The sequence below is a fragment of the Microtus ochrogaster genome, linkage group LG9, assembly GCF_000317375.1.
Source record: "Microtus ochrogaster isolate Prairie Vole_2 linkage group LG9, MicOch1.0, whole genome shotgun sequence".
NCBI classification, from domain to species: domain Eukaryota; kingdom Metazoa; phylum Chordata; class Mammalia; order Rodentia; family Cricetidae; genus Microtus; species Microtus ochrogaster.
Window position 1 is genome coordinate 13,931,198 of NC_022034.1, and position 15,531 is coordinate 13,946,728.

Below are 15,531 nucleotides of genomic sequence, written 5' to 3' on the forward strand. Positions count from 1 at the left end.
GTAAAGGGCCAGTTCAGGTACCCTCTCCACTATTGCTAGGAGTTTTAGCTGGGGTAGTCCTTGTGAGTTCCTGTGGGTTTCCCTGGCACCAGGTTTCTCCCTAACCCTGAAATGCCCCCCATCAAGATGTCTCTTTCATTGCTCTTCCCCTCTGTCCTGCTCCCAACCCACTCCCTGAAGTTCCCATTCCCCCACCCCCACCCCACTCAGGAGAGCTCTTCTGTTTCCCTTCCAGGGAAATCCGTGCATCCCTGTTTGGGACCTGTTATCTAGCCTCTCTGGGGCTGTGGATTGTAGGTTGATTATCCTGTATTTGGTGTAGAAACTTTTGTTTAGAACATTCTTGTGTGTTTAGCCACACCATCCTCATGGTCAAAGATTTACTGTCTGCTACATCCAGTTGGTAAACTACAGGGGGTGGAGCTTTAGCAACTGGGTCAGTGGCTCTGGAGAGGAGTTTTGTGAGCCAACTGACCGGTGAGGCAAGGCAGACTGTGGGAAACACCATTGCGGTGCCCAGGGAGCCTGCTCACATGAGACCGAGCTCATCTTCAGCTGCTTTGCTCTTCCAGGCCGAGCCCATGTCTTAGCTCTTTATTTTTCTTCCCATGGAAAAGCAAACCAGTGCGCCCCCATCCCACATGTGTTGCCGGCCAATTTTAAAGGAGTTGTGTAGCCACAAGAATTTTGCAAAACCCATCAACCTGAGAGAAAATGATAGCCTGAATGGGAGGGACTGGAGAGCAGACTTTATTTTGAAAAGCAGCTGCCCACCCACGCTGCCTAAATTGTTGTGCTTTCTTTGCCTCTGGAGCAAGTTAGCAATGCCGGAGGCCATTGCTTTATTCACTTAGAGGCTTCCACTTCTGTAGAGGCAGGCAGCTCTGCGTGGGCGCTCTCCAGGACTGTTTTGACCCCACTGCGCCCTGTCTTTGCATTTCTACAATTGTTACATTGTTAGGGATTCTCAATGATTCATTCATGAGTCCATTAACTCTTTACCACATATGCCTGAAGTCTAGTCTTCTGTAATTACATGATCTCAACAGCTGGTAGCAGCTTAAACCCTGTCCAACAGTGACATCTTAAAAATTCTGTCTTCCTTCTCGGTCCTGCCTCTGCCTCCTGGTGCATGTAAAGTCGCTACTGAAAGTCCTGGGACTGCGTGGACTCTGCACGTGAACTCAGCCCAGCTGAGTAATCAGCATCTGTCCTCAAAATAGCTGGTTTCCCAATCATCCCTTTCTGGCAAATTCAGCACTAAGTGGTCCTTGGGGGATCCCAGCCTACAGTCAGAACTGCTGCTTCAGCTTACTCTACTCATCTGAAAGCTAAGATGCTCGTCCCACTGCCAACGGCTGCCTGCCTACTGGCCTGGGCAGTTACGCATATAGGCTTTTACAGGCCATTGCAATTCGACATTTTCAAATGAAGTGACCGTCGGGCACAGGTCTAGTGGACACTTTTCTGCATAGTTGCAGCCCCCTGGGATTTCTGCAGACCCCCAAAACTTAGCTTGTGTGTCCAGAGAAGACACAGGCCCACTAAATGGCTCCTGAGAACTGCTAGAGAGCCCACATCCTCTCTGTGATTTTCACAGATGAATTGACTAAGGCAAGGGACATAGCTTGGCGTTAGAGGGCTTGCCAGGCAGGCAGGAAGCCCTGGGTTGGATCCCCAGGACTAGAGAAAAAGTTGCAATCACAGTTTTGCTGTTTGCTCTCAATGAAGGTTGACGTAGGAGTGGTACACTTTACACCGTTGATACAGCCCAAGATCAAGCAACCATTCAAGCTGGTAGAAAAAGTTGTTCAGAACGCATTTCAGTTCCGGAGGAAGTACTGCCACCGAGGGCTTGGGTAAGAACCCCTGTGACTTTGGTTCTTCAACAGCATGTATGACTCTGGCTCTTGGTTTAGTCCCTGTGGTGAACAACATGTCACCACCACTGAGGAAAAGCCCCAGATTCACCTTCCATATACAGGTTTGGTATGGTTTGGTCTAAATACAACCTAAAACACACATGTGCACAGCTTCTGCTGACTCGCTGCTAGGAAGGCTTCTCAGGCAGGACTCAGTGGGTTGCTGTCTCTCTCCTTAAGGACGCGCTTGAGAACTAGGTAGAAGCAGACATACCTTCCTAGCTGACATGATGTCACTGCAGTGTCCTAGGCCTCCACTCAGTGGGAGCTCTCGCGTTGTCAGACTCACCGCTCCACACAGGCACACGTGCCTTCTAGAAAAGTCAGACTGAGCCCCAGCCCTGCAGCCACCACACCCATTCCTTCTCACCTAGCAGCTTTTAAGACGTTTAGTTAGGTCAACGGATAGCTGCTGAAAAGGGCTCGGCTCGTAGCACACACTTTCTGAGACTTACACAGATCCATTTTGGTTCTCTGTAGGGATGTAAGAAGTTTGGGTTAGTACATGAAATGATTTCAGGTGTGTCAGAGCAACTGCATCCTGAAACCAGTGCAACCTGTAAAACCCTCTTTTGATTATGAATGTCTATTCTAATTTTAAAGTAAAACTCATACATCTGTACATATTAGCTCTAATTGGAGGTGGTGGGAATCACAAGTACATCTTCCTTTTGAAAATCCTGGAATTTATGGTGAGCCTAGTCCTACTGCTTTCAAAGCAACTCCCCCCAACCCCTAAACTCAGTAATGGGCCCTATTCATCTGAATACGCCTTCCTCTACAGAGACATGGACCAAATACCAAAATTCACTTTAAAGGATGGTGCTCCTTCAGTCACATCATACTACAAAGTGCTCCCAGGTGTTAGAAACTAAGTCATCTCCCCTTAGAGGTTGGGGAGTGTGCGTCACCATCAGCCTGGGAGAATTCTTCCTTCACTGACCATGGCCTCTGCCAAGCCCTTTGGATGAGCTCCAATGGGCAAGGTCCAGGCATTAAAGTTTACTCTTGAAAAACAGTTGATTGTTTAATTAAATTTAAAATGCACACTGAGTTTTAAAGATGATTAACTGTTTGTTTTCATAACAGACAACTTGGCACTTTCTTTTGGAGTAAAGGGTTTTAAAGACTTTAAATACATCCAGGTTCTAGAGAATCAAACCGTTTGTTTTAGCTTGGGAAGACAGTTTTCCCTCTGGACACACCTTGTAGGTCTTAGCTTAGACCTGCTTCTAGTGAGTCACACAGGGGAGTCTTTGGGTACCCAGGAGGCTCCAAGAGCCTCAGGCACTATCAGTGTGTCATTTTGAAGTTTATGCAAAGATACCTTGATGGACATAATTTAAGTCAGCCCCTCCCACTTTCCTTTCAGAATGCTCTTCCCTGAAGCTCAGCGCCTGGAAAGCACTGGAAGGCTGCTACAGCGGGCGGACATTGACCCCACCCTCCGGCCCATCCACCTCTCGCTCATGCACTTTAAGAGCCTGTGTGACGTGTACAGGAAAATGTGTGAGGAAGACCCGCAGCTCTTTGCTTATAATTTCAGAGATGAGCTCAAGCAAAAGAAAAGAAAAGGCCAAGGGAAAGATGAGGACCCAGAAAGCTGGGAGTCCTAACGGCTTCTCTGAGGGCTCCACATCCACAGTGTGGGTCCTCTGCATCTGTAAAGACAAACACCAGTGAGTAACCAGATGACTTACTTACATGCCATTACTTAAGAAAATAAATAGCAAGTAGATACAGTACAAGCTGTCCTTTAATATATATATATATACTGCATAGATGCGACATGTTTAGTATAAACAGCATTTATTACAACCTGCAAAACTGAAATATCTGCACATTGTGCCCCTAAACCACATAAAAATAACTTAAATGTGCTTTAAATAAAGCAAAAAACTAACAGCTCAAAGAAAATGCCCAGAGGATTGAAGGAGGGACCCTTTTAAAAGCCATTAATCACAACTTTCCCAAGCTTCCTTCTCCCACATAACTTAAAATAATTAGAATTCAGTTCTATTACAAGACTAAATCATTTGATTCCTGCTCAAAAGGGATGTAATACACAATTTACAGGTTCTAATCTCTAGTTTTCTGATCCACAATAAATTAAAATAACTTAAATCTTTACAGCAAGTTTTGTGGAAGAACATATACTGCACGAACCCAAACGCAGCTGGTGTCCTGCAGTTGTGTTTCTCACCGGTTTACAGATGAGCTCTGTAACCCGCCACGCACGTCCTACGATTTGCCGTGGCTCTGTGCTTCGTAAAAACACTCCTCACTAACGACCGAGGTTAAACTCTGGACACTGAACTCTCGCTCCAGCACCAAATTTAGATCGATGCTGGCAGTTTCGGGGTGGCTGTCAAGCGACTGGTGGCGAGTCTGCGTCTTGAGCAAGGTCCCTCTGCCCCTCTTGGTGCTGTTTGCTTTTCGTTTAATGGGGCAAAAGTGGCCCCTGACCAGCCTGGGCTGTTCGCCTGGCCCCGTAGGCTGTGGCCCAGCTGGGTTCGTGTCGGGCTCCTCGGAGATTCTCAGTCTCTGGAACTGAAGCTCAATGTCCTTAGTAGGGCTGCCCTGTTTCAGAGGGTGGTGGAAGTCCTCCTCTTCATCACTCAGAATGTCACTTTCTTTGATGAGACCATCTGGAAACTCGGCCAGGCCCTCCTGAGGGTCCTTCTCCAGCACAGTGCTCTTACAGTCTGGCCTGCTCTCCGCCACTGGGCAGCCACTGCTCTGGGTGCCGCTACTCAGGCTACACTCGTCCGAGTCCAGTGAGTTGCCCTTGCTGGGCTCGCTGGGCCACTCGCTGCTGGAGGATGTTCTGAGGACCTTCAGAGACCTGGATGAGGCTAGAGAGAAAAGCATATTCCTCCATATGACACAAATAGATTCTACAGTGTAGAGTTAGGGCCTTGGGGGCTGTGACACCTATGTGAAGATTTTATTATGTGAATGTAGAGTTGGCAGTTAGGTGGCAAACCCATGTAGTCACGTCAAACAGTGAGTTTACTGATGTCTGTAGGGGTCTCTTGGAGCCCAGGCTGGCTTCTCAGTCATTGTGTTAAACTTCTGTGCCTCCTGCCTCCTCTTGAGTGCTGTGATTACAGTGCACACCACCACACCTGGCTCTATGCATGCTCAAGAGCAAGAGTCTGCTGAACGCTGGGCAAGCGCTGTGCCCACTGAGCTACACCCCCAGGCATATCTGAAATTCTTAAGTCACAATTCAGCATTTTTTTTTTTTTAGATTCCTAGAGCTTCACCATATAGATAGAATAATAAAGTACCAACTACCATAAAGGCTAGGATTACTTATTTTGCCAATGAGTAAATTGAATAGTTAATCACTAAAAAAAAAAAAAAAATTAGGTTACACTTTTACTACATTACCTAGATCTGAAACTATTATACCATATCTCTATGCTTAGCTTCTCCGTTTATTTCCCTAGATGCTCCATTAGAAGCTGAAAATGCTCTTATTTCTTTTGAGCATTGTCTCTGCTGGAATTTATAACCAACTTGAAGAGAATTAACATTGTGCACTTGTAATTGTGTGGGAGGGAGATATTCATTGACTTTGTTCAAAGGGAATTCTTAGTTTGAATGTCCCTATAATTCATTAGCACCACATTCGTTTTGATGACCATAGATGATTTTGACAACAGAATAGAAAACAAAGATGTAGAGAGATCAAATTGTATGTGAGAGAAAGAGAATGGGAAGGGGAAGGGAAAAAGTGTGTGCCCTGTAAGATTACAAACAAGACACCCTGGTCTACAGAGCTAAGTCCAGACAGCTAGGGCTGTTATTACGCAGAAATCTTGTCTCGGGGGGAAAAAAAAAGAATACAAAAAGAACAAAGAACTCAAGGGTTGCTAGGTGGGAGAGTGCACATGAACAGTATATTCTAGTATATTCTAGGCGACCTGCTGCAGTGATTGCATAAGAACGAGCCTATTCCTTCTTGTGATCTGAATTAAGTATTGACCTTCGAGACCTGGCAAAGCAAAGCCCCCAGACCCACGTTCATGTCAGAGGAAGAAACAGATCAGATGGTAAGCCTGCATTACATCATGCCAGCTGATAAAAGAAGGAATGTGGTTGAAGTCGGTGTGTTTTATGGAAGAATGACTGGACTGGGGCAAGGGACATGTTTTCTTCATTAGAACAGAGCTAATGAAATTCTCACCTAATTTGGCTGAAACAGGAACTCGGTTCTTAAGAGGCACCAGACGATCCTTACAGGTCTTCTCCAGCGGTAGCTCACACTTTATGTGGCGCCTGAAGTTCTCTCTCAGAATAGAACGGATCACCTTAACAATGCTAGTCTTGCTCTCGCTGTCGCTGGGGAAAGGAGAAGAGAGCATGAGGGACGCACTGTCTGTTCTGCTTCCTGGGGACACAGCCTTGGCCAGCTCTGCCGTGCACCTCAGAAGCTAGCAAGCTACCACCAATGTGTGCCTGACTTTTCTGAATTAAAGGAGGTGAGAATGAATTACTTTATATCTCATCAATATATTCTAATGGACCCACAGTTGCCCCTTTTAGGCAGAAGTTGTACCCTAAAACTAAATTTCAGAAGGGCACTAAAAATATCACACACATATACTTTAAAGATTTACGTGTGTGTGTGTGCGTGTTTGTGTGTTAGGGGTGGTGCTGGGGGGCGCTGAAGAGGCATCAGATCATATGGAGCAGGAGTTAGTGGTGGTTGTGAGCTACCCAACATGGGTGCTGGGAACCGATCCTGGGTCCTGTGGGCGAGCAGCAAGTATTCACAACTGCTGAGCCATCTCTCCAGCCCCTAAGCTCCCCTCTAAAGGGGACACAGTGAACTCTTAAACCCATTTGTCCAGGGAAGTACCTGCAGCACAGCTGAAAGATGGTTTCTGGCCGCCCTTCAATTTCTGACTTCGTATGAATCAGCTCCCATATGGAATTATTTTCAGTCCCTGGGTAAAGGAAATGGAAACAAGAGTTTACAACTTGGCCAAAATGCTATGGTTAAGAGTACCTGAGATGCTCACAACTCAAACACCCCCTGTTCTGGCTCTTTAGTTTCTACAGCTCACTCAGAGACATTAACAACTAGCTACAAAACTTGAGATGAAATTCTTCATCCCTCTTTGGTAGTTTTAGGTTTTGTTTGGCGGTGTGTGGCAGGATCTCATTCTATAGCCCATGCTGGTTTTGAATTTGCGGCAAGCCTCTTGTCTCAGCTACCAAGTCCCAGGTCCTCTCCCACTTGAGATCTTAGCCCCATTCCTGGAACAAACAGGAGGATTTGCTCAGGAACTTGAGGTGATAAAGCGCCTTCCTTCCCATGCAGGCACGTTCTTAGAAACATAAGCACCTCTAACAAAAGTCAGTACATAAAAGTTAATTGAAGAATTAGTTATTCTAGAAGGTCCTTAGTTATAACTAAAGGAATGAGTTATTGTTCAAGGTCAGAGGGGCATTTTGTAGTTTTCTTTATTTGCAGTACTCTTAATATTAAGGAATTTTCTAGTATGTTTAAGTTCATAAAATTGTGTGGATCCTTGTTTAATAAAGTTTAGGGTATAAAGAAATATGGCAGAAAGGAAAATGTTGACATTGTTGACTGCAAAAATGAAGGAACAATGCAGAGGCATCTGGCAGAAGACGGCCATCCGATGCCGCTCGTTTCATTCCAAAAGATTGTAAAGAAATGTCAAAACAACCTTGTTCTCAATTTCTTCTTCTAGAAAGTAAAATACATGCAAAAATTATCCCCAGCTACTATGGTGTGGGAATGTCCCCAAGGGCCATGCACTTTAAGACTTGGTGGGTAGCCTGTGGTACTACTGGGGGAAGGGATGGAAGCTGTTAAGAGAAGGTGTAGCTGGAATGCCCCTCCTGTCCCTGCTCCCTGACCACAAAGTGAACAGATGTCTGCCATCCCGTGCTCTGTGCACATGGCCCGTGCTGCCACAGTACCAGACTGAAACCATAAGCATCCCCTGCTTTTTCACGGCACATGAATGAAACGCATCCCCAAACTGTTTACCTGCTGTGTTCCCCAGTCTAACTTGAAGCGCAGAAATGGGGATCAGCCACCGGAACTTAAAGGGGTCCAATTCAGCAGAGTTGTGGGCAGGCCGGGAGTTCGAGGGCTGCAAGGTGAGAGAGCACCAGGAAGGGGTTAAAGTCCTGTATGCAGTGAACAGAGCTACCTTCATCTATATGCAGGACTCTTGCGGGTGTCTAAGATGCACATAAACCAGGTGATCCCATGTCTCACAGGCTTCCCAGGACCGGGGCTGGGCCAGAGTGGGAGTTTATGGGACACGAGGGACAAAGATGGCAGCCTTGCCCTCCCGCCATCTCCAGTTCTTACTGGTGGCTTATGGTGTCTGTGGCTAAGCTCCAATTGAGAGCTTTGGAGTTTTTCTTTGGATCTTAGCTTTTTGTCTGCTTTTTGAACCAAAGTAAAAATTATTTTAAAGCCAAAGTTTTCCAGATCTCTATGTAGCATTTAGGGCCACATTTATTATTTTCAGTGAATGAAAGTTTCTGTTTTGGCCTCCACTTAGGTGTTTGTCTTAGTCATCTTTTAAAGCAGATGGGCAGCTCTTCCACCCGTTCTGTGCATGTGCAGAAAATCCCATAGCCTACCACGGCAATGTCTGCACTCCTTGTTCGTCTCTGCCCTATTCACTGTAGCAAAGAACTCGAAGCAACCTGGTTGTCTATCGAAAGATGAATGGGTAATGAGCGTGTGTGTGTACAACTCAGCTCTCAGGAAAAGTGATGTTAATTTACAACAAAATAGATGGAATTAGAATGTAAATATTAATGAGGTCACTTGATCTCAGAAAGAAAAAAACTACATGTTCTCACTCATACATAAACTCTAGCCAATTTGTATATATAGAAATAGATGTACACTTGAGCACAGTATAACATCAAGAAAAGAGAACAGAAAAGGCTAAATACAAGGGGATGAGGAAGGACTGAATGCAGGCAATAGACCCAGGTTATAAAAGTGGATATAAAGTTAATTGTTTTTCTGGTTCTAATTCTGTCATGGATATTTGGTTTTTGGTGGTAGATATTCATAAATATAGTCAGCCCTGAATATGTAAAGTTAACTGTGAAGCTCCACAGCCTGCGTTCCTGATGCCCACTCTAACTGTACAAGTTAGAATACACATAGAGTTGTGTGATTTTTGAATAGACACAGGTGTGGTCATTTGGGGGTGCGATGTTTTCACTATTAAAACCTTGGAAATAGTTTATAATAAAAGTTTAGAAAGTCAGGTGGGTTAAGTACTGTTGGACAGTGAGATTCTTTGTGAGCTTTTCAGTATAACAGCAGAGAGCCACAAAAAGGCAGCTTTAATTAAATTTTTAAATTAAATTTAATTTTTCTTACCGGTTTCTTTTTCAGTTTGCAGTTTTCTTTATAAACCAGTATGACAGCTCTCTTAAAAACTAAAAGTAAAAGAGAAAGAAGGGTCTTGTTATTTTCTGCAAATCCTTCTCAGGTTAACCCAGAGCTGGGTACTGCGTGAGAACAAAGCGCTTCCAACCCAGGACTGTAATCCCACTGCATCGACACCTGCTCTTCCTGTTAGAGCTGAACTGTGCAGATGTGCCTGCCGAGCAAAAGCAGGTCCTGCTTGTGCTTCTCTGTCGCTTGACTGACAGCTGAGGCCACGGCCTCCAGGTCTCAGTGAGCACACACTACAGCTTGCCCTCCCAACTCTGGGAGAGAAGGAAGAGGGTTTGAAAAGTGGCACTGTTAGGCAGCGGGTTTCCAGTCTCGTGAGGTGCTTCCCCTAGCAAGCCCTGCTGGGTACCAGCCACTGCAGCGTTTTTCCAACTCGGCAAGAGCAGCAATGTTAGTCAAGCTTTTGTTATTGCTAAGGCTTCCAAACCGGAGTACCAACCAAATACTGTGAGCTCAATGTCCTTCCTGGCCTTTCCTAAGGAGAGGAACGGATTCAACCAGGAAACTGTGGAGTGCATCAGGAGTTCCCCCATGGACAGCTCTGTCACCTACATTAAAGACAAGAAACAGAGATGTGGCACTCTCAGGAGCTGTTCCACGTAAGACACAGAATTGCATCTAGTGGTCATGGCCGACATATCCATAGGAACCGTTGTGTTTGTATAGCCCCATCAACACGGCATGAAGTGGTTGAAGTTCTGTAAGTACGAGCTAAGCATCAAGCTGCAACCTATTAGTAACAGGTTGGCCTAGGGCCTCCTGCCTGCTGGCCCAATGCCTCGCCACCTCACCGTGGAGCTGCATCCCTGGTCCTCTTTATGTTTTGAGGCCAGGTCTCTAAATTGCTTAGGCTGACCTTGAACTTACCCTGTAACCCAGGCAGGCTTTAGTTGTGCCTAGGCCTGTTAAATAACAGGAGGTGGTGGTGTTTAGCTTTAAAGTACTTACTTAGGCCTTTTGTTGTTGTTTCTAGGTTTTTCAAGGTAAGGGTTTCTCTGTAAGGCCCTGGCTCTGTAGACCAGGCTAGTCTCGAACTCAGATCTGCCTATTTCTGCTTCCCAAGTGCTGGGATCAAGGATGTCCACCACCACCATCCTGTTTAGTGGTCATCTGAAGACAGTAGTTCTCAATCTGTGGGTCACAACCCCTTTGGGGACTGAATGACTCTTTTGCAGGGGCCACATATCAGATATTTACATTGCAATTCATAAAAGTAACAAAATTACAGTGATGAAGTAGCATCAAAATATTATGGTTGTGGGGTCACAGCATGAGGAGAGTTAGGAAGCACTGAATTCTAAGGGGTCTGTGTTAGTAGTGTTTACTTCAGGTCACTAAGCTACATCCGACTGCCAATAATAAGATACTAACATTGAAACTGACCTAGGTAAATACAAAAAGCTCTATCCCTTTTCAGTTCCTGCCACTTTCAACCTGCAGTGTTGTTTCTTACTATGTGCTCTCAATGCTCAGTGTTCTAAGTTATCAATCAGACAAACGTGAAAGTACAGAAACTGTCAGCGATCCCTGGGACTGTCTGAGTGAGCAGATAATCACTGTATCTGGGGCTGGAGCAGAAAGGTCACCGGAAAGAACGAGCCCTGTATCCACACACAGGGCCCGTCATTCTCCCAGCCAACCTTCCCTCTGTTCTAATTTCTGGGACTATGACTTCACCCGTACAATGCTAACAAGACATAATTACATTTTTAGACCAGTTTAGTCCATTTCCCATTCCATTTCTATATAAACTATTCAATTATTTTACATATTCATAGCAAAAAAAATGGCTGTCTCCCCCAGGAATGTCTAAGCACGTAGCTGTTCTAGAGGATACCCTAAGCTCATCCACCCAGGCATGAGGCTACCTGAGCTAAAGCCCCCACAGACCTCCTTCTCTGTGCCACTCTGCTCTGCCACCAGCTGGTCAAACACTGTTCCATAATCCTCGTAGATCTTCTGCATCTCGTTGATATGGCTGGCCACTTTTTCCATGGCCTTTAGTGCTTCTGAAAAACAGGAAGGTGTGCTTGCTCATCATTCCAAATCCCATCAAGTGCCAGCATGGAAGGCCAGGTCCCAAGTAATCGCATGATGGCGGCCCAGCTCACAATGGCCTATTTAATCAAGGGCAGTCAGATCATCACCTACCTCAAGTTCTCTCAGAAATTGGGAGACTCTGAAAAGTACCTACCATTAATAAAGCTAACCTTAGCCCAGCCGCATATCCCAACAGTGCTTTCTGTGCCCCAGAGAACAGTGGCTGCAACCACTATCATATTACAGAAGATAAAACAAGTGCAGTTTTACCAGAGAGTGCTGGAGAAAAATGAGTAGGAACCAGAATTCAGTGCAACACGGTCCAGCCTTGGGGGAGCTGCTCTTGAATTCAGTGTCAGGAATAGAGCTCCGTGCCAGCACGAGCCTCACTCAGACACATGGGCCAGAATTTGGCTCCCAGGTTCAAGGGGAAAAGACTTAGAGATGTCTGTAAATTACCAATGCCCAACTGAGCATTCAGCTGTTTGCGTTTATACATGTTACTTGTTTATAGCCTGGGCAAGGGGATATAAGGGACAAAGGATTTTGCCAAAACCTCAGTAGTTCTGTACTTTTTCCTTAGAAGCTGTAGAGCTCAGAGATCTCCACAAGGTGGCACCCCAACCAGCAAGCATGAGCTGTGGCATAGTCAAGACCATGGAAATTACAGGAGAAGCATGGTCACCAGCCAAGTGACCTGTGGTCTTTACGTCAACTCACTAGACCTAGATTCCATTATTTGAAAAGCTTAAATCAAATCATCCCTCTTGATCAATTCAGTAGAGACAATCTCATTGTGAGATTGTCTGTAAGCCAGGAGTGGTGATGCACACCTTCAGTCCAAACCCTCAGGAGGAATACTTCTGTGCGTTTCGGGCCAGCCAGAGCTACACAACGAAATCCTGCCTCTAGTTAAAGGTCCCCAGACTCATTGAGTGCACCCTGAACAATGGCTGTATTAAGCTGTTCCCATATATGAGACCTGTAACTAAGGCGAGCAGTCACCGTACTGCAGATTCACAGGGCAAAGCTATAGGCACCTGGCTAGCATTCTCGGCCAACAAGCAGCCTCCTTCCAGCCTTACCTGTGAGGTGATAGTGTTCCTCACTCTCGTGGTCTGTCAGCGACACAAGCTCCTTGAGGAGCAGGGGGTACTTGAGCACTCTCTGAACAGGCTTGATGAGGTAAGACTCCAGCGTCGAGGAGTGCTGCTTGGTGGGATTTCGCGCATCCAGGAAAGCCTTGAAGGCTTTATCGGTTTTAGCTGCAAGCAATGGATAAAAGACCCTTAGGAGAGCGCAGTGGGATGAACTGAACTGTATAATGCTACCTTCCAGCGTAGTTTTGCAATTATTTCCTCGGCCCTAATGCTGTTTGGTAATAAAAACCCAAAGTGCGTCCACAGCTGAAGTACCCAGGTATTAGCAGGTCTCTGTCATCTCTCTCACAAGGCCTGCGGGTGCAGGAAGCTTTCCAGTCCCCACCCTAGAAAGGGACATGGAGTCACCCACAGTGCAGCTGGGCAGCCCAAAGCTGAGCTTCAGCAGTCCACAACAACGATCCATACAGAAAGGCATTTCCTCTCCTGCCCTAGCGCTGGCTGGCTGGCCTTCCTCTCTACACTCGCCTTCTGAAGCCGTCCTGCCATCACCCCACAGCTCCAGGCAGACTAGACTACTTAACCCCAGAGTTGCAGTTCTTTCCACCCGGTGGGGCCTGGGGACCCCTTAGCAGCCAGAGCAGCCTCTGTCCATCACTGTTAGAAAGGATGCACACAGAAACACAGGTGCAGATGATGGGCAGTGGGCACGCCAGCCATCACACTGGGTTCCACGGGGTGCTGGTGACAGACTAGCCATGTAGGGACCAATCAGTTTGAAGAAATGTCCTGATTTAGGTTCCATCTCAAGGGTAAAATCTACAGCGCTTAGGATACATCATTGATCACAAGATCATGCAGGTGGAGAGGTGACCTCTCGTTTTACATCAAAGGACAAGCTGGACTCGGTGTTTTTTTATCTATGGCCTCCCACCCTCCATTCCGTGACAGAGAGAGTGGGCGGCCTCTGGGAGGCGAAGTTATTCCCAGTTCCACCAGGGAAACCACCATAGCTGTGCACCTCGTTAGACCATCCCTTATAAAGGTGTTTGTGAATGAAAAAGCAAATGCGCACGGTCCTTTGTTGACAGTGACCAGAGAAGATGCTTTTGGCTGTTTGGCTAGCTCACCGTCATTTGAAGCATTCCGAGATGCATTTTTTAAACTCGGAATTTCTGGGATACTGCAAAGTTCCCTATTTAAATCAAATGGGTTTGAACTGCATTAGTGGAGATCTTACACCCAAGATTGTAAGAGAAGCCTCTCCTCCCCACCTACTTCTGTGAGTCATGAGAGTAGAGGGGACCTCTGGCCTCTGGGAGGCAGTTTTTCCCAGTTCCACCAGGAAACAACTTAGCTATGCCCTTCCTTGGAGTTAGATGATGGGACTTTACAGTGTAGTAGCTCCACATGCCTAAGAAAGTTAACACCAGAGTTAAACAGGGCATGTATTCTCTCTGGTCACCCGAGGCTTGTGGCTGTAATGGTTTTACAGACAGGAACAGCAAAGCCCACCTGCCCACTACTACAAAACTGTGAAGAACCTGAAGTGTCCCTCTAACTTTTTCTCATTTTCAAGGTCAAGAGAGGACAGCCGATCAAAATCACATTTAACCCTCTACCTGCTGAATGCAGACCTACCCCTTATTAATAGTTTATAAAGGCTCTAAACAACTCACCTCGCTCTAGAACCTTCTGCACTTTGATGTGGTTGGCACAGAATCCACTATACAGCTTAAAGTGGTCGGCATAATAGAGGAAGGAGCCTCCAAGGGAAAAGAGCAACTTCTGGAAGGGATAAGAGAAGCTCAAATCAAACACGTCTCCCATGTACTCTGGCTTCAGAGGGTAATTTGCTGTCATTGCTGCTCTATTCAGTCTGTAGGTGGAGACCAGTCTGCCCTGACTCACCTATATCTATGGTGATGGATGGGGAAGGTTCTGGCAGAGGCGCTTCCTGGTAGCAGATTAACTGCATCTGATGAATGGGACTACAGTGGTCTAAGGTGGTGTGAGAACTTTCAGAGTTGCCCGCTCCATTACTTGGGATGAATTGTGCCTACTGCATGCTTCTAAAACCCCTTTCTACTTTTCCCCACCCTCTCACTCCGGACGAACGTCCTATTGGCTGTGGTCCTTATTCCTTCACAAGGCACAAACTTCTCCGATGGCCATCTGAAACCCACATTTTCCAACCCAGTTTCTCAGGGACCACATAAGAGAGGAATCCAGGACAGGGAAGCTGCTCTTGTTTAAAAAATTGCTACAGGGGCTGGAGAGATGGCTCAGAGGTTAACAATGCTGGCTGCTCTTCCAGAGGTCCTGAGTTCAATTCCCAGCAACCACGTAGTGGCTCACAACCATCTGCAATGAGATCTGGTGCCCTCTTCATGCATACAGGCCTACATGTAGGCAGAACACTATTATAATCATAATCTTTTCTTAAAAGTTGCTGCAGGGGGCTGGAGAGATGGCTCAGTGGTTAAGAGCATTGCCTGCTCTTCCAAAGGTCCTGAGTTCAATTCCCAGCAACCACATGGTGGCTCACAACCATCTGTAATGAGGTCTGGCGCCCTCTTCTGGCCTTCAGGCACATAAGCAGACAGAATATTGTATAATAAATAAATAAATGAATATTTTTTAAAAAAAAAGTTGCTGCAGTATCTTTTTTGATAGTGAAGAACCAATATGGCCAGCAGTCAGGTGATCCAGACTGCTGACCACTAAAAGCAGTCTGGGAGAAAACCACAAAGCCGCCTTCCCTGACCCACGGAGAAATCACACTAAATTCATCGCTTTAGGGGAGAACTTTACACCCTACCCACTTGTGTTTGCTTTAAATGCAAATCCAAAAAGACTTACTCGAAACTGGGAGGGGGTCTCCAGGACACTGAAGTCCGAGGAAGCGGAGACTCCGTCCTCCAGCGTCTCCAGGAACACCTTCTGAAACTCCAGCATCTCTGGCAAGCTTCCGAACAGTGACTCCATC

At 46.2% G+C, this 15,531-nt stretch overlaps 2 protein-coding genes across 5 annotated transcripts in view; one reads left to right on the top strand and one right to left on the bottom strand.

Annotated features, from left to right (window-relative positions):
* Tfb1m (transcription factor B1, mitochondrial) overlaps nt 1-3,664 on the top strand; it is a 38,474-nt gene extending 34,810 nt beyond the window's left edge. The window contains exons 6-7 of the mRNA XM_005363412.1: nt 1,732-1,859; nt 3,295-3,664. Of these exons, the coding sequence (XP_005363469.1) occupies nt 1,732-1,859; nt 3,295-3,538 (372 nt within the window). The 3' untranslated portion in view covers nt 3,539-3,664. The remainder of the gene's footprint in view (nt 1-1,731; nt 1,860-3,294) is intronic.
* Nucleotides 3,664-15,531, bottom strand: part of Tiam2 (T cell lymphoma invasion and metastasis 2) — a 143,793-nt gene continuing 131,925 nt past the window's right edge. For all 4 annotated transcript variants that reach the window (XM_026787339.1, XM_026787340.1, XM_026787342.1 and 1 more), the window contains 10 exons: nt 15,405-15,530; nt 14,222-14,330; nt 12,528-12,707; nt 11,293-11,411; nt 9,842-9,950; nt 9,325-9,383; nt 7,957-8,062; nt 6,793-6,880; nt 6,118-6,272; nt 3,664-4,777 (listed from right to left, as the gene is read on the bottom strand). In XM_026787339.1, the coding sequence (XP_026643140.1) occupies nt 4,164-4,777; nt 6,118-6,272; nt 6,793-6,880; nt 7,957-8,062; nt 9,325-9,383; nt 9,842-9,950; nt 11,293-11,411; nt 12,528-12,707; nt 14,222-14,330; nt 15,405-15,530 (1,665 nt within the window). In that variant the 3' untranslated portion in view covers nt 3,664-4,163. The remainder of the gene's footprint in view (nt 4,778-6,117; nt 6,273-6,792; nt 6,881-7,956; nt 8,063-9,324; nt 9,384-9,841; nt 9,951-11,292; nt 11,412-12,527; nt 12,708-14,221; nt 14,331-15,404; nt 15,531) is intronic.